This window comes from Sorex fumeus, unplaced genomic scaffold (assembly GCF_029834395.1).
Source record: "Sorex fumeus unplaced genomic scaffold, SorFum_2.1 ptg000045l, whole genome shotgun sequence".
Taxonomy (NCBI): Eukaryota; Metazoa; Chordata; class Mammalia; order Eulipotyphla; family Soricidae; genus Sorex; species Sorex fumeus.
In genome coordinates, this window is record NW_026606102.1 from 15,079,060 (window position 1) to 15,101,360 (window position 22,301).

At 45.5% G+C, this 22,301-nt stretch overlaps 2 protein-coding genes across 2 annotated transcripts in view; both read left to right on the forward strand.

Moving 5' to 3' along the window:
- Positions 1-479: 479 nt before the first annotated feature.
- Positions 480-22,301, forward strand: part of TXNDC12 (thioredoxin domain containing 12) — a 31,235-nt gene continuing 9,413 nt past the window's right edge. Inside the window, exons 1-2 of the mRNA XM_056122314.1 lie at positions 480-862; positions 16,424-16,484. Of these exons, the coding sequence (XP_055978289.1) occupies positions 766-862; positions 16,424-16,484 (158 nt within the window). The 5' untranslated portion in view covers positions 480-765. The remainder of the gene's footprint in view (positions 863-16,423; positions 16,485-22,301) is intronic.
- Positions 18,335-19,433, forward strand: KTI12 (KTI12 chromatin associated homolog). The gene has a single exon (XM_056122313.1). The coding sequence runs from the start codon at positions 18,414-18,416 to the stop codon at positions 19,305-19,307; it is 894 nt and encodes a 297-aa protein (XP_055978288.1). The 5' UTR covers positions 18,335-18,413; the 3' UTR covers positions 19,308-19,433.

Below are 22,301 nucleotides of genomic sequence, written 5' to 3' on the forward strand. Positions count from 1 at the left end.
GCAAAAAGAACCAAGCACACAGTTTCCTTGGAACTTGGATCAGTTAGTTGCATCATACTTCATAAGAAAAAAAAAAAAAGGAAAAAGAATCGCCGTTGCAAGGAAAAAAAAAAAGCCCCAGCGCTTCTCCAGCAGGAAGGGACATTTTTGCAAGGCAGGCGAGCTTAAGCACCGCCAAACAGGTTTGCCAGGTTTCCTTGGCGACCCGAGCAAGACGCTAAGAATGAAACCCACTTCTTCCGTCTACCTTACTTTGGGGGGGGCAAGGGGAACCCGGAGTCCAAAGGGGGCGTCTCCGCCCACGTTACGAACGGCTGACTTCCCCGATCAACAATTTGCGATTTACAGCGGTTGGGGGGGGGGGGGGGCGAAGGGGGAGGGGCGAGCCTTCTGGCGGATGCCACCAGCAACGGTCCTCCCGAGCCCCCTGTGCCACCGCCACTCTCTTGGCCGGTTTTTACCTCTCGGCCCACGGACCGGACACCCAGATGGGAGGAGAGTGAGGGTGAGGGCGGCGGGGAAGCAACGCCCCTTAGCCTGCCACTCCCGCCCCGCCTACGTGACCTGCACCTTTAAACCTACTCCTTCCTAAACTGGACCCCGGAGGCACCACCCACATCCGTATAACATCACTTCCTTCAGGGGTAAAGGGAAAGAAAAATCTGGGAACGCGACGGGAAGGCACGCTCGGGGGAGCCGCGCGGAGCTGCTGCTGCGACTCAGCCCTGCGTCTGCTCAGTCTCGGGGCCCCGCTCACCCGCCACCATGGAGCTGCGGCCTCGTCTCGGGGCCACCTGTTTGCTGAGCGTCAGTTTCCTGCTCCTCCTCACCTCTTCTGCTGGACATACCGGGCTTGGAAACGGTCAGACTGCCTTCTTCATCTTCCTCCTTCCTCGAACCCTCCCCATGCCTAACGCCGGCCGCTTCCCGACCTCCCGTTGACCCGGACCCTGCCAAATTTGCGTTGTAGCTTCTGCAGAAGCTTCTGCAGTTGGAGAACGGGTTCTTGGGGTGGGGCGTAGCGGATCTGGGGAATGTTGAGATGGAGAAGTTCCACTTAAGGGCTTCCTAAATTCTTGGGAGTGGGGGACGGAATGTCCCAGTGTAGTACCTAGTGCTTGCTAGTACGAATCTGGGAAGACTGAGTTCCCTGCTGGTCTAAAAAGGCTCTTGGCCTTGCCCCGAGAAGTTCTGTTACTATCTCCTTTGTGGGTGGAGGAGATTGAGTGTTGAGTGACAGTAGCTGTGGAGGATGACCTACTGTCCCATCCCATTGCTTGCATCTCCAGGGTTTATGCATTGAGTGGCGGGTCTCCTGGGTTTCGCTTCCCTTCCGTTTTTGGTACTCATCTCGCTCTGTCGGATGCCAGCTACAATCCTGCTGTCGTCAGTGGTCTCTTGTCCTCCCTTTTTGCAGACGTATTGGGGGGTTTTGAAATTTGGTGCACCGCCTCCTGAAAAGAGAACGGTGAGCAGGGCAGACAGGAAGCCTGCTCCTGTGGAGCTTAGAATCAAGTCAGAGACAGAGCAGACCCCATGCACAAATAAAGTAAGGAGATCTCCTCCACCCTCCCACCCATCAGAGCTGGGCAGAAACTGCTGGTGGGGAGGCCCTGGATGGGAGGAGGGAGTTGGCATCCCTTTGAGCCCCAGAGGTTGGGGAAGGCTCCACTGAAAAAGTGCTGTGACTTTCCACGCCAGAGTTGAGCTGGCACAGTGACAGCAGGGCCACCGTGTTTTAAGTACTGACGTCCCTGTTTGAAAAGCAGATTCCCCAAGCGCTAGCATGAAAGTGTGTGTATGTACTGGGCTAGATGGGAGAAGATAGTTGAGAGTGTGGGTATAGATCTGTAGTTGTAATTCACTAGAGCACTGACTAACTGAGTGGGTTGGCAGGCTGCTGAACTTCTGAAAGCTCAGTAGCTCATCTGCAAAGTGGGGATAATAATTGCTGCATAATAATTGCTACCGCCGACACTTAACACACAATGATCTCTATTCCAGTTATTGTATGAGGTGTGGGCAATACCTTGAAGTTGTGTATTTGGTATCTTCGGTTTTCGTTAGCTATTAAATTAACTTTTCTGTGGTTGTTCAGTGTGGAATAATAAGCAACCCAAAATGCAGTGGTGGGAAAGAGTAGTTTTATTATGCTTCTATTTCTGTGAGTCAAGAATTGCAACAAGGCAGTATCCGGGGGTCTTCACTGACCTGGTTCCTTCTCCCTGGGGTCCTCCTCCATGGGCTAAGTGTGTCTCCTCATAGATTGGCATGTGGGTCCCAGGAGTGAATGCCCCAAAAGAATTGGTGGAAATGCAGAGCACGATTAGCCTGCCAGGTCACATGGTGTCACTTCCACTATATTCTATAGGGGCATGTTCAAGAGGAAGGGATATTAGTCCTCCCTTCTAATTCTGAGTGCAGGAATGCTGGGGTCAGAGTAAGAAGAGTACAGGGAAGGAGAGATACTGTTGCTGTCACCTTTGAAAGTGTAACATGCCAGTAAAGCAGGACCATATTTTTCTCAATTAATGCCCAGAGATATTTGTTGAAAGAAGGAATGAATGGTAATTCCATCACTGTGATCCCTGTCTTTTTGTCTAGTTTCCAGTCTGAGGAAGCAAGTTAGCGGACAGTTGTATGGCAGGGGGCTGTGTGCTATGAGCAGGGAAGTACAGTGTAACTGCACCAGAGCATAGGAGGGGACCTTCAGGCACAGGCTGTGTAGGCACTTAAATCAGGCACAGAATTAAAAAAGAAAGGCTCTTTGATTGTGTCACGTTCTAGTGTTTGGTGAATTTTTATTGGTCTCACCTCCCAAGGAATACTATGTAATTCTTCCTGAAGTAATGAATATTTTGTTTGATTTTTGTTTTGGGGTCTTACCCAGTGGTGCTCGAGGCTTACTCCTGGCTTCTTGTTTAGGAATCACTCCTGGAAGATTTGGGGGGCCATATGATGTGTTGTGATTAAACCCCAGTCAGATACACACCAGACAAATATCCTACCCGCTGTACTATTGCTCCAGCCCAGAAGTGAATGGTTCAGATTTCTATTTTATTTTTATAGCTGTTGATGGTGGAAGCTTAGAAAATAGCATCCTCCTCACTACCAAAGAAGTGCAACCTACTGCAGTGGTTCCTAAAAATCTTCATGAGTAGGATTTCTTTCCAGATGTTCTCGGGTGCCTGGCCCTTTCCTTAAAAAGGACTGGTGGTTTCTAGAGAGGAGCAGTTAATCTTCATGTTTGCTTGAAGAGGAAGTCCAGTGGTATCTGAGCGTTGGAGAGGAATCAGGAGCCTGGGCTTCTATTTCCGGTCAGCCCATACAGCCTGCTCTGATTTTCCCTGGGAACCATTCATAAAGGAGAGAACTGAACTAGAAAAAGTCTTAATAGCCCTTCCAATTGTCATTCATGTGTGTGTGTGTGTGTGTGTGTGTGTGTGTGTGTGTGTGTCTTCACGAGTAACCCAAAATTCCCTCACTGTCATTCTAGACTTTTACAATAATTTTATTGTTCTATAAGAAGTTATGATGCATTCCACATGGGGTGAAATGGTAGTATCTAATTCTACAGTTACTGTGTTTCAGGCATAGCCCTGTGCATTTTTCATATAGTGATGGTTCACAATAAACTTGTGAGATGAATACTTTTTTTTAAAAAAAAAATCATCATATCAGTCTCACAGACGAAGAAACTAAAAATGAAGCATAGTGGTAATGCATAGTGAACTGACTGGGGTTTATAATCCCAGAGCCCACCTGCCGAGAGTGCAGAAATTTGAAAGATTTGGAAGGAGGAGACAGCTGTCTGGTAGCAGTTCCAGGGCTGTCCTAAGGTAGAAACTGATAAGTTGGTCAAATCTACAGGATAGACAGTTGACTGGGATACATACAGGATATAGTGGTCTAGTTAGTTACCACAACCCTAGGATTGATATTTTGGTTAGTTGTGTTTTACTTTTTTTTTTTTTGCTTTTGTGAAAACAGTAACTATTTGAACCAGGTCCAGCCCAGCTGTGTTTGCAGCTGTTTGTATTTTGCCACAGTGTTATTCTCTCAGGTATACAATGTTTCCTCTTTTAGAGGTTTGACTGCCTCCTGCTTGACTTTGTTTCATTATCTGGTGTGGGGGGGGGCGCAAGGGAACGAAGGGGTGTATAAAATTCTTTCCTGATATCTAGGACTTAAGCTCCTAAAGCAGTTTTAGGAAGAAAAGTGCTAGGGAATTCTGATGCAAGTGCTGGGTTTTCAAATGGTCACTTTCAGATTTTTCTTTTATTTCCTAACAAATATTTTTTTTAGAACAGGTATGGAAGCCTGCAGCTCACTTTGCAGGTGGCTGGCATGAATAAGTTACCCGTGAGCATGACACTGTAGGAAATTGGATCTCTTAGATGTTCCACGTTGGCATGGGGTTGGGGGGGGTGCTGTGGGTGGTGCTGAGGATTAGGTGATTTTAGGAATAAGGTAAACACTGGGCCTTTCTGAGCTCTCTTTTTTTTGTTTGCTTTTGCACCGCACCCAGTTGTGCTCAGGGGTTACTCCTGGCTTTGCAGTCAGGAATCACTCCCGGCGGTGCTCAGGGAATACCGGGGATCAAACTCAGGACTGCCATATGCAAGACAGGTGCCTTATCCACTGTACTATTGTTCTGCCCCATGCCCAAGCTCTTTTTGAAAGAAAACAGGTTTTCCACATCCCAAATCAGTGTTTTTATACTGTTTTGGTGAAGCAACGTTCCTTCATTGGTATAATTTTTGAGTCTTGGCTAGAAAGTCAGTAAAGTGGCATGAGAGGTTAAATGATGAACTGCAATTCTGCTCCCTACATTCTAATCCCAGCTTGCCGCCTCCGGGCAGGGTGACTATGGTCAGTCTACTGAATTCAGCTTCTATATCTGTGAAGGCCAAGTTTCCACCTTAAATTTATTGTGGTGATTAAGTAAACTCATACCTGTTTCTACATGTAAAAGCATGAAAAACAGTGGCTGGCACATATTAACTATGTGAGTGTCAATCACTATGAATGCCATGTCAGATTAGATAAACTGAAAAAATGATGGTGATTATTTCTATTATGAAAAATTTCAGTGTGCTTTTTTAATATGAATTTTTAGAGAAACTTTTTACATGTAAGTAAACTGTTTCAGATTACACTCCTAGGCATAATACTGGTGAACGGCTAGGGAAATGTTGGGGTACTGGAAGAGCATGTTAATTAGGAATCAGGAGTCCTCAGTTCTGAGTGTGGCTTGCTTTGTGGTCCTGGATAGCTCTTTCCTTTACTAAGACCTGGATGACAGGAGACACTGTCAAACACTGTCCTCCCGTTGTTCATCGATTTGCTCCAGTGAGCCCAGTAACGTCTCCATTTTTGAGACTTTTCTGTTACTGTATTCGGCATATTGATTACGTCACGGGGAGCTCGCCAGGTCTGATAACAGGAGAACACTGGGTTAACTGATCTCTGCAGTTGTGCTAGCCAATGTAGTAGCTCCATGTCACTCTTATAATTTTAATTAATTAACATTAAATAGAAGATTTAGCTCTTCTGTTGTACAAGTCAGATCTCAAGTACTTCATAGCCATATGACTACCATATTGAACGGTGAAGATATGAAACATTTGAAAAAAGTTCTGATGAATAGCACTGGAGTCTCTTGGTATTAGTGACTGTAATCCATCACCTAGCTTCTGAGTAGTACAGGTTTATGGAAAAATTTAGTTTTGCTTAATGCTGACCTAGCTTTCCTGTCTTTTGGTTGACATTTGCCTGATCAGATATTTTCCAATGATTTTACTTAGGACTTTCAAAAGTCTGTTTCAAGAGCCAAGATGTGGCTCAGTGATTGAGCACATGATTTTCAAGTGTGAGGCCTGGATTCAGTCTCTGGAACTACACACACTATTTAATTTTTCACAAATTACAAATCATCCTGTTATTCGTTGATTGCCTCGAGCAGGCCCCAGTAACGTCTTCTTCATCCTAGCCCTGAGATTATATTCAAGGCTCTTTAGGAGAATGAGACCCATCATTGTTACTGGTATTTGGCATATTGGGTACGCCACTGGGAGTTTGCCAGACTCTGCCGTGTGGGCAGGTTACATTCGGTAACCTGCCAGTTTGTCCAAAATTAATTTTTAATTTTTTTAAATTGTCTGAAATGTCTATAAAACCTTGATCTGGATGGATCAGGGAAAGATCTCAAACCATATTAATTTTTTTTTCCCTTTTTGGGTCACACCCAGCGATGCACAGGGGTTACTCCTGGCTCTGCACTCAGGAATTACTCCTGGCGGTGCACGGGGGACCATATGGGATGCTGAGGATTGAACCCAGGTTGGCCATGTGTAAGGCAAACGCCCTATCTGCTGTTCTATCCCTCCAGACCCCATATTAATTAATTAATGCAGCCAACCTGGGTTTGATCCCTGGCATCCCATATGGTTCCTCCAGCTCTGCCAAGAGTAATTCCTGAGTGCAGAGCCAGGAGTAACCCTTGAGCACCATTGGATGTGCCCTCTCCCCACTAAAATGAAAAGTCCTTGTAAACACAAAGGTAGTTTGTGTGTGTATGCGTGTGTGTGTGTGTGTGTGTGTGTGTGTGTGTTAACCAAAATCTGTTCAGTTTAACTAGCAAGTTTAGTCCCCATATTTTTTTTTGTGGTTATTGATAGAACTGGTCTTTTTTCATCCAATTTCTATTGCCATTGTTTTTTCCTATTTTCCTGGGGGGTGTTTTTTGGTGTTGGGAGTGGGCATTGAGACCACAACTCAGCTGCTCTCAGGACTTACTCCTTACTTTGTGCTCAGAGAACACTCAAGGATGACACGCAAAAGATATAAATTAAGACAGGAAAAATAGAAATCAGAAAAAAGCAGAAAAAAATATGGTTAAATGGGACCAGACAGACAGTACAGTGGACAGAGTGCTTGCCTTGCATGTGGCTAACCTGGGTTCGATCCCTGGCATCCCACCTAAAGCCCTGCCAGGAGTAATCCCCAAGTAAGGAGTAAGAGTAAGCCCTGAGCACCACCGAGTTTGACCCACAATATTTTTAAAAGAAAAAATTACATATGTTTAAAAATATATTGAATTTTGGTGTTAAGCAAAAACTGTCATTTAAAGGCAAAGGGGAGAAATATATTTTTTGAAAAATGAAGGCTTTTGTTTTCACCATGAGGTATTCACCACTCATATTCTCTCAATTAATCTAGTGAGCAGTATTACGTAGTTGTTAAGAGCATGGGCACTGGACCGAGACTTTCGGGTTTTGAATACCAGCTGAGTCTTACTAGGTATGTAACACTAGGAAGGTTACTAGCCTGCCTCTCCTCAAATCTAAATAAAGATCACAATACCAGTGACCTTACACGAAGCTGTGAGGATTAAGTAAGTGAATACATTAAAGGCCTTAGAATAGTGTCTGAGAAAAGAGAATTGCTGTATTTGCTATTAATATAATGAACTGCCAGGCACCATCCTAAGTGCTTTATAAATATTCATCCTCATAACCCTAGGAGGTAGGACAACCTCTTATTAATTCATTCCAAGTAACTTTCCCAAAATCATATAGCTAGTATCAGACAGATCTCAGATCTAAACTGAGGTTGTCAGGGTCCACTCCCTGCTTTCTTTTGGTTTTGCTCTTGGGTGTACATCTGGCAGGGATGAGGGTAACTTGGCTCAGTCCTTGGAGGTTGCTTCTTATAATGGTCAGGAGACTAAGTACATAGTGGGGCAAGGTTGGAACCTGGGACCCCTGTATGCAAAGTTAGTCCCCATATGTTTTTTTTGTGGTTATTGATAGAACTGGTCTTTTTTCATCCAATTTCTATTGCCACTGTTTTTTTTTATTGTCCTGGGGGGTGTTTTTTGGTGTTGGGAGTGGGGATTGAGACCACACTCAGCTGCGCTCAGGACTTACTCCTTAATTTGTGCTCAGAGAACACTCAAGGAGGTGCTCAAGGAACCATATGTGGTGCTGGGGATCAAGTTGCATGCTAGACAAATGCCTTAACTTCTTTACTCCTGTCTAAGTGGTTTTTAAGATTTAACTTTGAAGGTCTTAGAGCAGAGTTTAGTAGACAGGAGTGCATTAACTTTGCATCTTTTCACTTTGAGATGCCAAGTGTTTTGTGGGGGTGGTGGGGGCACACCCTGTGGAATGCTTGAGGGCTATTTGTATGAGTTCTGGGGGACCATGCAGTGGTGTTTGTAAGACCTTGGGCTCTTGTAAGCAAAACATGCATTCCAGCCCTTTGAGCTGCTTTCAGCTCCAGTCTTGAAAGGTAACCTTTGAATTTTTATTTAAGCTTCCTAATCCACTCTTATCTTTTAGCCTCTCCTTTACATTGTCTGCCTCTTTACATTTTCTGCATTCCAGATAACTATGGGATCTGTTCTCCACCTGTCTCCCCCCCCCCCCCCCCCCCCCCCCCCCCCCCCCCGAGCTGCGGTGGTTTGGAGACTACACTTGATTGTGCTCAGGGCTTATTCCCGACTCCAAGATTACTCCTGGCAGGCTCAAGTACTGTATGGGGTGCTGCGATTGATCTTCAGTCAGCTACATGCAAGGCTGGGTACCAACCTGTTGTACTATCTCTGCTACCCCTTCACCTACTTTTAATTGTTTCAACTTATCCATTGACTTTGGGGAGTGGTAGTGCTTTGGCTGTTCCATGGCTCTATGGTCAGGAGTGACGCCTGGCAGTGACTGAGACCATAGGCAGTGTTGGGGATCAAACCCTTGGTTGGCTGCTTATAAGGTTTAACTCCTGTACATCTCTCTGGCCCTTTTGTTTTTGTTCTTGCTGGTTTACTTTGTTCTGTTTGTGGATCACATCTGGCAGTGCTCAGGGCTTACTCCTGGCTCTGTTCTCAGTCATCACTCCTGGCAGACTTGAAAGACCACGTGAGGTGCCAGAGATGGAATCTGGGTCTGCTACGTGCAAGAAGATTCCCTCAGCTGTACTATTGCTCAGGCCCTGTACTCGGCCAACCTGGGTTCTAGTCTCGCAGCACATATGGTCCTCAGAGCCTGCTAGGAGTGATTCATGAGCACTAAGTTTAGTAGCTCTAAATGTAGCTCTAAAAACAAAAGCCAAAATGAAAATAAAAGTTTCATTTTTGAGTGGTTTTACGTCTTTAGAAAATGTGATAGAGGAGCCATGGCAGTGGGTATGGCATTTGCCTGGCACGTGGCTCACCCAGGATCAACCCCTGGCACCCCATATGGCTCCATTTGTCTGCCAAGAGTGATCCCAGAATGCAGAGCCAGGAGTAAGTCCTGAGCACTACTGGCTGTGACCCCAAATACAGAACAACAGAAGTGATAAAAAAGAAAGAATGACCGGAATGCTCTCCCCTCCTGTTTCCAGTTTCCCCTGTTACCTCTTACCTTAGTGTGGTGCATTGGCTACATTTGTTGAGCCACTATTGCTTCATTTTTATTAACTAAGCTACATACTTTATGTTGGCTTCAGTCTTTACACTCTACATCCTATGTGTTTTGACAAATGTATCATGACATGTATTTGCTCTGGCTGCCATAACAAATACCAAAAATTGGGTTAAATAATTAACGAATAGCAATTTATTTTTCTCACAATTTTGGAGGATAGAAGATCAAGATCAAATTGCTGACAAGATCAATTTCTTCTTGCGGATGGCCATCTTTTTTTGGGTCTTTCCATGGGGCCTTATAAGGACTCTAGACACAGTGGACAACAGCTTGCCTGCTGAGATAATTCTACTTATCTCCGTAAATAGAGAGAGTTGGGATTTCAGGAATTTGGAGGGGCGGGGGAAGTAATTTAACAAACAACACACATCCACTGTTATAGAATCATTAATAGTTTCGGAACAGTGGAATAGTTTCAGTGTTGTAGAAATAGAAATCTCTTACCAATCCATCTTTTCCTTCCCCATGAACCCCTCTTTCCTTCCCACTTTCCTTGATTGTTGTAATTCCCAGGATTTGTTGTAAGGACACACTTGATAATGAAACTTGCACACTTGTGCTGGCACACATTGTTGGGTTGGGGGGGCTGTCTGCAGTGGATCTCACATCTTCATCAGGGGTTGCACACCTGGCCACAGTGCTTACTGCGGTCACACACACACTAGTTTCAGTTCTTACATACACCTGTGAGCAGGGATCACCCAGGCTTGTGTGGCACCAGGTGTCAAAACACAGAGTGGCCAACACCAGAGATCAAACTGTGGTCTCAACATGGGCAGAGTAGGCACATTTGCTATGAAGGCATCCTAGTCTCCTTGGAATCCTAGGGAGCATTTCCAAATTGTTTTCTTTCATATAGCAAAATGCATTTCAGATTCTCCTTAGTGGCTTCTGTGTCCTAATAACTGATTCCTTGGTCATCACTGATTGATTTGTTTGCTTTTCATTGAGGTACCATACTCATTGATGCTCAGGGTCTACTCCTGGCTTAGAGCTGGGGTGCGGGTGTCTCTCCTGGTGATGATCTAGGGGCTGTTTGGTGCCAGGGATTGAACCTCCCACATGCAGAGTATGTACTCATCATGAGAATTCACATGAACTGTTTCTCCAGCCCCTGCATCATTGATTCTTTTATCTATATGTCATTCAACATGTTCTGTTTGAATTTCTAAAAGTTTAATGTGGTGTCTTTACAGATTTGCCTTGAGTTCCCATGTTTGTAATTCCTCATGTTTTTTGGGGATTGGGGACACATCGGGCAGTGCTCAGAGGTTATTCCTGGCTCTGGACTCAGGAATCTCTCCTGGTGGTGTGCAGGGGACCACATGGGATGCTGGGGATAAAACTCAGGTCTGCCGCATGCAAAGCAAATGCTTTCCCCGCTGTACTATTGCTCTGCTCCCCCTTATGTTAGTTAATATAAACATTCAGACATTTTTATGTATTCTATAGCTGATAATTTTCACTTGTATCACTTGTCGTCCCCTTGTTCATCAATTTGCTTGAGCAGGTGCCAGTAATGTCTCCATTTGTCCCTGTCGCATGCTAGCATAACCCAACGGCATATTGGGGGCTCTTTCGGGGTCAGGGGAATGAGATCCTTCATTGTTACTGTTTTTGGCATGTTGAGTACGCCACGGGTAGCTTGCCAGGCTCTGCTGGGCGGGCGGGCTACTCTTGGTAGCTTGCTGGGCTCTCTGAGAGGGATGGATTTTACAGGTCCAGGAAATATAGCATCGCTCTCTTTCAGGAGCTTTGTTTTATAGTCTCTGGATCTTGGCCATTGAAGAGATTACATGGCGCCGGGGGCAGTTTGTGGGTGTGACTGCCAATTTACTGGAAAATGGGGGATCTGGGTGGAGGAGGCCCAGTCCTGATCCCAGCAGGCTCAGCCATAGGTCCCACATACCTGGGTTCCTCTGCTGGTTCCTTCATGTGTGAGCTGATAATTTTAACATTTAAAATTATTGGGGGCCTGCATCTGCTGTTCTTGTGTCTTGTTTTCTTAAAAGTTTTGGATCTGACTTAGAGTTAACTGATCACTTGACTTGATCACTTGACTTCCCGTTAATCATCAGTTTGCTCCAGCAGGCGCCGGTTAACGTCTCCATTTGTCCCTGTTGCGTGCTGGTGTAGCTCAATGGCGTCTGTTCTTTCTAGGAACACGAAGAGCCTCAAACCGATCGTTCATGATCTTGATGAAGAAGTCTGGCCATCTGGTAGGTGGGTGGCCACGCGGTCTTTTAACATCCTGTGGAATCCAGTCGGTAATGGCCCTACTCCAGCAGTCATCTCTAAATTTCATTACATGGCCAGCCCGTCTGATTTTTGACGCCTTGGCAAATGAGACAGCGTCCCTGATTTTTTTTATTTTTTATTTTTTTATTTTTATTATTGAGACATCATGAAGAATCCGGAGTTTCGACCTCCGTCCCTGATTCTTGACTGTCTAGGGAGGTCGAAACTCCGGATTCTTTTTCTCATTTGAGTGAAATGTGATACTCCAAGCATAGCTCTTTCGATTCCTCTTTGAGAGACCTGAATAGCGTTCTCATCCTGTTTGTGTAGGGCCTAGGTCTCTGAGGCATATGTTAATGCAGGAAGAACAGTGGAATCAAAGAGATGTACCCGGAGCCGGAGCTTCTTCATCCTCTTAGCTATTTCTTCGAAGCTCTTGAAGGCGTTCCAAGCCGCTCTCTTCCTCCTGCGCAACTCAGGTGCCAGGTCATTTGTCGTGTTGACTTCTCGACCTAGGTACACATAGCTGTTGCATTCGGAGATGGTCGTTCCCTTGAGAGCGAATGGGACGTCAGGAACGAGGCTGTTTTTCATAAACATTGTCTTCGTAAGATTCAGCTGTAGTCCAGCCTTTCCACACTCACGGTCGAAGTCGGCCAGCATATATGCTGCTTGGCTAATGTTTGGTGTTGTTAAACAATGTCATCAGCAAAGCGTATAGGTGGTGTAGTTGCCGACCATCTATCTTCACTCCCATTCCTTCCCATTCCAGTCATCGCATGATGTTCTCGAGGGTGGCACTGAAGAGTTTTGGTGAAATGGTATCACCCTGCCGAACCCCTCTCTTGACATCAATGATTACTTCTTCGTAGAATGGTGAGAACCTGGTAGTGAATCCGTAATACAGCTCACGGAAGATCCTGATGTATTGAGTTTGAATGCCCTGATTGGCTAGGGCTTCAGTGACCACTTCCGTCTAAACAGAATCAAAGGCCTTCTTTAAATCAATGAACGTTAGACAGAGCGGCATCTTGAACTCCCGAGAAACCTCAATGAGCTTGGTTATCATGTGGATATGGTCGATGGTGCTGAATCCTTTGTGGAACCTGGCTTGCTCGCATGGTTGTCCTTCATCTAGTGTTCTGCCAATCCCATTTAGGATGACTCGAGTGAACAACTTGTAGATGACAGACAATAGGCAGATCGGGCGATAGTTGCCAATGTCATGGATGTCTCCCTTCTTGAACAGTAGTACGGTCCTGCTGGTTTTCCATTGGGACGGAACCTTGCATTCAGACAGGTAGTGTGTGAAGAGCCGAGCCAGTGTATTGATGAGTACTGACGGCAGGTTCTTCAGGTGTTCAGGTCTGACCTTGTCTGGACCGGGTGCTGTTCCTTTCTTTACTGACGAAATGGCGTGTCGGATTTCGGAAGGGAGAACGTTGGGAACGACATATCCATCCTGTGGAATTTGGTATGTTGGCAAGTGGACATGGCTATCGAAGAGATCTGAGTAGAAGTCATGGATAATCTTCTCCATTGCCCTTCTGGAAGATGTGATAGATCCATCAGGACGTCGGAGAGCAGTCATCTTGGTCTTGTAGTTGGCGAAGGACAGGCGGGCTTTACGAATACTTTTCCCGGCTTCTGCCGCATCTACCAGCACTTCTGCTCGTCTCTCTAAAGTATTAGAGTTAATAGTGACTGCATTTTATTGGCTGTGTGGGGTAGCCTAAAGTGGGCAATACTTACTTCTAGAAAGATATAGCATTGATCATCTAACAACAAGCAAGTACTATTAATTCGAATCACCTAGTATCATTTTTCACTGTTGGGCCAAATAGGAGTTTCAAGTTCATATAATCATATAATTCAAGTTATCATATAGTAAAGAACATTTACCTTCAGACCAACCTTTTCTTTTGCTTATTTGCTTACTTTTGCTCATCTAGTTTTTGTTGTTTTTTTTTTTTGTTTCATTTTTTGGGGCTGGAGCGATAGCACAGCGGATAGGGCGTTTGCCTTGCACGCAGCCAACATGGCCGACCCGAGTTCGATTCCTCCACCCCTCTCGGAGAGCCCGGCAAGCTACCGAGAGTATTCGATATGCCAGACACAGTAACAACAAAGTCTCCAATGGAGACGTTACTGGGCCCGCTTGAGCAAATCGATGATCAACGGGAGGGCCTTTACTTTACTTTACTTTACTTTTTTGGGTCACACGCAGTGATGCACAGAGGTTACTTCTGGCTCATGGACTCAGGAATTACTTCTGGCGGTGTTCGAGGGACCATATGGGATGCTGGGAATCGAACCTGGGTTGGCTGCATGCAAGGCAAATGCCCTACCCTCTGTGCTATAGCTCCAGCCCCCTTGCTCATCTAGTTTTAACTTTTGTGTTCATGTTAAATACTCTGAGTTCCACAAGTACTTTTTTTTTCCCTTCTTGGTTTTTGGGCAAGACCCAGCTATCCTCAGGACTTACTCCTGGCTCTGTGCTCAGGGATCACTCCTTGTGGGACTGAAGGAGGAGCAGGGCACATGGGGCCACCTGCAAGGCAACCCGCCTTAACCTTCTGTGCTTTGGCTCTGGCCCCCTCCGCCACAAGTAAAATTTGAATTTTACCTAGAATTTTGCTGATTTGTAAGTGGATGCTGGGCTGTCTAGTCAGACATATCCCTTTAAGCAGGATTTTGTTGCTTGAGATACTGACAGGCAGAATAATGGTGATCACATTAGGCTTTCTCTTGGGAATCCTCCCAGTTTCACTCCCTTGATCATTCTTCAGCAGTAGGCTTTCGGATCCTAGTCAAGGGACACATTTTCTCTTGGCCAGCAGCCCAGGCAGTTGGGAATAAAAAGTAATGGTGATTAATTTGGATACTGCTTCCATGTGCTAATCTCCATTGAGCTCTTTATTTCCCTATTGTAACACTGATGGAAATTCTATATGAATTTATATCTGGGAAAGAGATGCCTGGAAGATAATGCAGTAACTGAAAAAGGAATAAAATTGAAGTTTTCAATCTCAGCATGGCCATTTACCAACTATGTGACCCTGGTATAAGTTACGTGACTTTGAGCCATAGAAATCTAAACTCTAAAATAATAAAAGTTAATACTTATTGATTATGTATCATATACTAAACACCGTGATGTTTCATTTATTTTTCAGTGATCTTTATTTTTGGACTAGTGGCTGTAGGGGATTAATGGGACTGTTTTGGGAAAACTACACAGCCTCTTTGAAGCCAACAATGTTTTACAAGCCTGATCACATATTACAAGCAAATACCTCTCTTCAAAGTTATTCTCACAGGCATTTCAGAAATAAAAAGGGGTTAGAGCTATGGTAATACTTATAGCTATTGTTACACCTATTTTGATGATGATACAATGGAAATATAAGGAGGTTAAGTAAAAGAGGGTTTTTGTTGAGACCAAATCTGAGAGATCATAGTTTTGGTGTGCCAAGCACATATAAGGTGTTCAGTGTATAACAGCATTATTATTATGGTCACTAATATTTCTAGATATAAAAATTAAATAATTTGCAGTATGGTTTAAATAGATCTACATGCTAAGGAAATATCTTTTGGCGCACTTATGCGGCCATGTGCAGTGCTAGGGAAATGGGAGGAAAAAGCTCTGTTCTCTTCGTATGAGGGAGATAGACACAGACCTTTACAGTTCACCCTGAGAATTGCCGTACTGGGTTAGAAAGGGGTTCTTTGGGAATTAGGAGTAACTTAACGAAGAAATGCCCTTCAGGTATATATCTGAAGTATAAATGGAGATAAGGGTAGAAGAAAAGGCAGAGGAAGTTCTAAAACTAAAGGAAGAGAATGTAAGCTCTGTATAATGAAGCAAAAGTAGTTTTGTGTGTAGAATTATAGGACAAATATGAAAAGTGCAGCTTGCTAGGTAGGGGCCAAATGATGTGAAAGGTATTGTGAGTCCTGCTACAAGGGTTTGCCCTATCTTTTTTAGGGCATTAGAAAGCCTTGCAAAGGTTTTCTTTCCCAGTATGTGTGAGAATTACAACTGTAGCACTGTCCTCCCGTTGTTCATCAATTTGCTCGAGCGGGCCCAGTAATGTCTCCATCATGAGACTTGTTGTTACTGTGTTTGGCATATCGAGTATGTCACAGGTAGCTTGCCAGGCTCTGCCGTGTGGGCTGGATACTCTCAGTAGCTTGCCGGGCTCTCCGAGAGGGGCGGAATAATAATTTTAAATGTGTTATAGAATCTTTGAACCAGCTCTTGGACATAGAGATTATTTCCCAGTTTTACAGAAGATAAAAGCAGGGCTTGGGAGACTTCATTCAGGGCATTTCACACACTTACCAGGAAGTAGAGGTATGTACCCTATGCCTTTCTGGACTCAAAACCTGCACTGCCAGATCACCTCCAATAGACTTAAGAGACTTTTTAAAAAACTCTAGAACATTCATTCTTACATCATTATTTGTCCACTCCGTCTTTACAAAGTGGCCGTTATTTTTAAAACTATGTTTTTGGCAGTGGTACTGACATTTTACAGGCATGACAGGTGCAGTCTGAGATGGGACTTCCAATGGGTCTGCACTTTGACAGGACTGGAACAGCATGCTCCTGAAAGTCTTGGGCACAGGTGTCCTGTGAGCAGGCCACACTTCTTTTTTGGATCTTTGTCCTTTGTTCTTTTGTAAATGTTTATAAAACTCTTTCCTTGCAGGTTTTGGAGATCACATTCATTGGCGAACACTAGAAGATGGGAAGAGAGAAGCAGCTGCCAGGTACAAAGCATGGTTTTAGGCTATTTTTGATGACCTAACGCTCTGTCCATCAACTGGTATTAGTTTCAGGCTTAAGTGTTGTGTGAAGGCAGAGCAAAGACTGAGTAAAGAAAACATTACTAGCTAACACATAAATGCTTATTATACACCAGACATTGAATTAAATGAAACGAGTCATTTAATTCTCAGCAACTCTTTTGAAGTGGGTACTGTTGTAGCCAGTTGATTTTAGAGGAGAGAAAAACCCTGGCACACAGTAATTATGCAACTTGCCCAAGATTGAACAGTTAGTAAGCAACTGGACTAAGATACAGATCCAGGTGCTCTGGCTTCAGAACCTGTGTGGAAGCAGTAAACTGCTGCTAGTAGACTCAAGTGGAATAGACTCAAGTTTCAAATCGATTAGTCAATGCAATGGAAAATTCACTGAGGAAAATTCACAGGAGAAAAGAAAGAGCAGTAGAGGGAAGGCTAAACACTTGTCTAAGCGCTTTACCTGTGTTCCTTTCTTAAATCATCACAATCTCATGACATTAATTGAACCTGCGAAATAGGATTGTTATTTCATAGAAGAGGAAATTGAAATACAGAATGGTTAAATAAAGATCGGTGTGAGAGTACAGGGGTGGGCATTTGTGTTTCACTTGGCCAACCTAGGTTTGATCCTGGCAACCCGTATGGCCCCCAAGTCCTGCTAGGAGTAATCCCCTGAGCATTAGTAGGTGTGGCCCAAAAACAACAACCAAAAGGTAGGTTAAATAATGTACCAGTACTTTATATAGCCAATAAGTGGCAAAGCCAAGCCCTAGCAGATGTTTCCTGCTATAAGGACCCAGTATTTGTACACATGCATCGTACATACACATAATTGCACAGAAACACACATCTGGGTAGAGTTGAGAGCTGAGTGGAATGGAACACATTGTGTGCAGGAGGAGGAGGTTAGTACTTATCGATGCATGGGCCCCTGAGCACTGCCAGGTGTACCCCCAAATAAAAAAAACAAGTGAAAACACTCACACTTATGCACCTGCCAAACCACAGTACAGACTAGATCCGTTTTGTCTCATACCTCTGAGTTTCACTTCTTGTGTACTGTGTAAGTTTGCCAGATTTAGCAAGTATAAAAATAAAGGGTGCCCCCTTAAATTGAATTTCAGGTCAACAATGAGTGATTTTAAAAAGTCTGTACCATGCTCTATTTAGGACATATTTGCATTCATTTTTTGTGTTTACCTGAAAATCATATAGAAGAAAGCATCCTTGGTTTTAATCTAGGTAGCAACCTTACCCAGGAGAAAAATTCCTATTTCAAGTTCTAAATCCAATGACTATTTCTGAAAGTATTCAGTGTTGTTGCTTTTTTATTTTTATTTTTCTCTGGTCAGCCTGCCTTCTTCTTCTGTACTTTGACCACCCGACCTACTTCTATTTGGGGTATTTGTTTTTTCTACTTGTCCCTAGCAACCCAGCCTCTTCTCATTCAGACTGTGACCTCCGGTAAGGGACTTTTATTTTCCTCTCGGAGTTCCCCAGCCCTGCTCAAGACTGAAAAGATTCTTAAACTCCCCAGCCCTGCTAAGGATTGACAAGATTATTAAATAGAATGAGGGAGAGCGAGCATTTGCGGATCGTGCTTTTTGTGGCGCTAAATACCGTACTAGTCGTTGGCGAGAAGCAGTGCCATTATAACTGGGCCTTTGGCCGCGGGGCGACCACACACACGCCCCAGGGCCCTGTAGCCTGTGAGTAACTGACGTCACGCCGGCGTCCGGGTCTCTTAGGGCCCGACGCTGAAGTTTCCCGAGCGCGGGCCTTGCCTTCTCTCAGCCAGGCCCCGAGTGGAGGCCCCGGGTACCGGAAGTTCCGCCTTGCGCTTCCGGGTCGCGGCGGCCGCCGGGAACCCGGAAGTCGGCGCGCCGGGCCAGGATGCCGCTCGTGGTGTTCTGCGGGCTGCCGTACAGCGGCCGGAGCCGGCGCGCGGAGCAGCTCCGCGGGGCGCTGGCGGCGGCCGGCCACGCGGTGCACGTGGTGGACGACGCGGCCGTGCTGGGCGCCGAGGACGCCGCCGCCTACGGCGACCCGGCGCGCGAGAAGGCTTTGCGCGGGGCGCTGCGGGCCGCGGTGGAGCGGCGCCTGAGCCGCCACGACGTGGTCCTGCTCGACTCGCTCAACTACATCAAAGGCTTCCGCTACGAGCTCTACTGCCTGGCGCGGGCGGCGCGCACCCCGCTCTGCCTGGTCTACTGCGTGCGGCCGGCCGACCCGGCGGGGGACGGGCGCGCCCAGCCCCCAGGACCCGAGGACCCCGAGAGCCCAGGAACCCCGGATCCCGGGCGGTCTTTGCGGTCAGCGGCCGGTGCCTTTTACCCGCCAGAACTTCTGGAGGCCCTCAAGCAGCGCTTCGAGGTTCCCGACTCTCGGAACCGCTGGGATCGGCCCCTCTTCACCCTGGTCGGCTCCGAGGAGCCTTTGCCGCTGGCGGACATCCGGGCTGCCTTGTTTGAGAACCGGGCCCCCCCGCCCCACCAGGCGACGCAGTCCCAGCCCCTGGCCTCTGGCTGCTTCCTGCATCAGTTGGATCAGGTCACCAGCCAGGTGCTGACGGGGCTGCTGGAAGCGCAGAAGAGCGCCGTCCCCGGGGACGTCCTGAAGCTGCCGGGCGCCACCGAGCACCTGCGCTTTACCCGGCCCCTGACCCTGGCCGAACTGAGCAGGCTCCGTCGCCAGTTTATTTCCTACACCAAAATGCATCCCAATAATGAGAACCTGCCGCAGCTGGCCAACATGTTTTTGCAGTATCTGAACCAGAGCCTGCACTGATCCCGGAGGTGGAGGAAGACTCGGAACAATCTGCAGGGCAGATAAATGTGTGATCCTCGAACTCGTGGCCCTGACTCAACTTTGCTCAACACCTCTGTGCCAGACTTGTTCTGCAGAGCTCAGATGGTCGGTGGATGGTAGAGTTTCAGCGTTTGTTCTCTTTTTTACATCTCAGATTTCGAATACTCTGCCTACATTTTGCTGGTCTCTTTCGTGGGACTTGGGAATCACAGATAACACTGATTTTTATTTTGGGGGTGTTTTGGTTGTAGTGGAAGTAAAAGGCATAGCTACTGGACTATTTCAGCCAATAAAATATTTTAGAAAAGTCTACTGGAATCTCTCACTTAATGTTCTGCTTGGAATTAATTACTGTAATAGTTTTTTTTTCTTTTTTTGCAGTGCAGGGGAGGAAACTTTCAATGTAACACCTTATAGATAAAGTGTGTCTTTGCCTTTGAAATAATACTTTGAGAATGAGTAGTGAGAGATTAGATGTTGGTCTTAGACTGATTATATTTTGACTGTACATAACTTTGTTACACATAGATACAGGGTTTTTGTTTGTTTTAAATTTTTGCTTCTTTTGGACCATGCCCTGAGCTGCTGAGGGCTTACTTCTAGTACTGGGCTTGAATTTCCATACCGGATGCCAGGGATCAAATCTGGGTTGGCTGTGTGTAAGGCAAGGACCCTACCGGCAGTGCTATCTCTTGCCCCTTCTGTATTTTTGTGTGTGATGTCAGAGATCAAATCCAGGGCCTCGTACATGCTTAGTCCTTCACACCATAACCTGTCGCCCCAGCTCCTCCCATATTTCAAAACAAGTACTGCTTTATTTGTCTCATTATATAAATGATACCCATAAGAGTGCTAATAATTTTCTGAGATGAGTTAGATACAGTCTTTGCCCTTGAGAAATTGGTGAAAAATTTGAGTAAATAGATAATTACAGGATGAAAAGAACTAATAATCTAGACTTCATAGAGGTTGATGACGATGCTTTTGGGAATCAGGATAAGGAAAGGACATTTGCTGAAGGAAGGTGTTTTGGAGAAAGCTTAGGGGCTATCATTTAAGCAGTTATTAGAATAAGGATCAACAAAGGACCAAAGAGTTATATTTATTAGCAGGCTTTGTGGGCCACAGGAACCTGTTAGAGTTTCACTTTGCCACGAGAGCTCAAAAGTATACAAATAGGTATCCAAGTATTTTATTTTATTGCTTTTTGGGTCACACCCAGCATTGCACAGGGGTTATTCCTGGCTCATGCACTCAGGAATTACTTCTGGCGGTGCTCGGGGGACCATATGGGATGCTGGGAATCGAACCCGGGTTGGCCACTTGCAAGGCAAATGCCCTACCCGCTGTGCTATTGCTCCAGCCCCAGTATCCAAGTATTTTAATAGAACAACATTGATGTGTACGTATTTTACAAAGTCCTGTTCTTTGGGTTTATTTTTCAACTGCATGAAATGTAGAATGCATTTATAACTCAAGGCTTGCAGAAGCAGGCAGGGTGCTGGAGTAGGCCTTCAAAACCTTAATGGACTGATCCCTACTCTAGAAGTATGAATGGTGGGAATGTGGGAGAGAGAAGGGAATAAGACAGTTTAAGTTACTCTGTAAGAAGGATGGTGCTGTTCAAAGGATGGGCTGCTTTGGTTGTTGATGCTCATTAATCTGGACTATAATATTGCAATTATGTATTTTTGGGGGGATGTCAGGAGACTTGCAATTGACTCTCAGGCTTTCTCATGCTAAGCATGCACTTTGAGCTGTTTACCCTGGCTCCCACATTTCTGATAATGTGAAAGAGGATTCATGCAGAAAATGATCGTTTGACAACCGCTAAGACCTTTACCAGCCTTCAATCACTGATTTTCTCTAATTATTGGATGAACCTGGATCTAAACCCACGTATTCTTGATTACCATTATAAATTGAAGTAGACTGACATTTACTTGTTTCGGTCCACACCCAATAGTATTTAGGATTTTACTTCTGGCTGTGAGTTCAGGGATCACTCCTGGCCGACTTGGAGTCATATGGGATGCCGAGGATTGAACTTGGGTTGGCCACATGCAAGGCAAGTACTTTGCCCACAGTATTGTTGCTCTAGCCCCCTGAAGTGGACTTGAATGTTCACAGACATTAAACTTTGGAGTCAGACAGATGAGTCAAATGGCAGAATCTGGGTTCAGTTGCCAAATAGTTCATCTCAGTCAGTGGTGTCAGTTTTCTCATCTCTATTCGATTCATAATGTCTACTTTAGAAGTGATGTGAGGATTTCAGTTGAATAATAAATGTAAAACACTAGCACAGAGAGTAAACAATGTTTAGCACAGCTTAGTTATTCCTGTTAGCCTACTTTTTGCTGGGTTGGGTTTTTTTGTTTGTTTTTGGGCCACACGCGGTGGTGTTCAGAGCTGACTCCTGGCTGACTGCTTAGGGATCTTTCCTGGCAGGGACCATATGTAGGGGCAGGGATCAAAGATCAAACCTAGGTTGGCCATGTGAAAGGCAAGTGCCCTCCTTGCTGTACTATCTCTAGCTCATATTTTTGTTTTTAGACCAAACCTGGTCGTGTTCAGAGTCCACTCCTGGCTGTGTGCTCAAAGGTTGCTCTGGTGATGCGACAGGAGCCACACAGTGTGGGGAATCACACCTAGTGATCACACCACATGCCTGTGAGCTATCATTGGTGAAAACTGTTCTTTTTTCCCCCCCTCTTTGTTTTCTGGCCACACCCAGTGGGGCTCTGGGACTTGTTCCTGATGGTGCTCAGTGAACCATGTGGTGCCAAGAATTAAACCTGACACTCTTAACACCCGTAATATATATGCACTCCAGTCTTTTGACTGACGTCCCCAGTCTTACACTGTTCATCATCCAAAGAAAAACCCTGGGGAGGGACGTGACTCAAGTGATAAAAGCACATGCCTTGCCTGTTTGAGGCGCTAAGCTTGTTCCCTGAACCCCCTCGCCCCCGT

What these genes read in the sequence shown, in the direction of transcription:
- KTI12 (XM_056122313.1), top strand. Translation starts at nt 18,414, where the DNA reads ATGCCGCTCGTGGTGTTCTGCGGGCTGCCGTACAGCGGCCGGAGCCGG.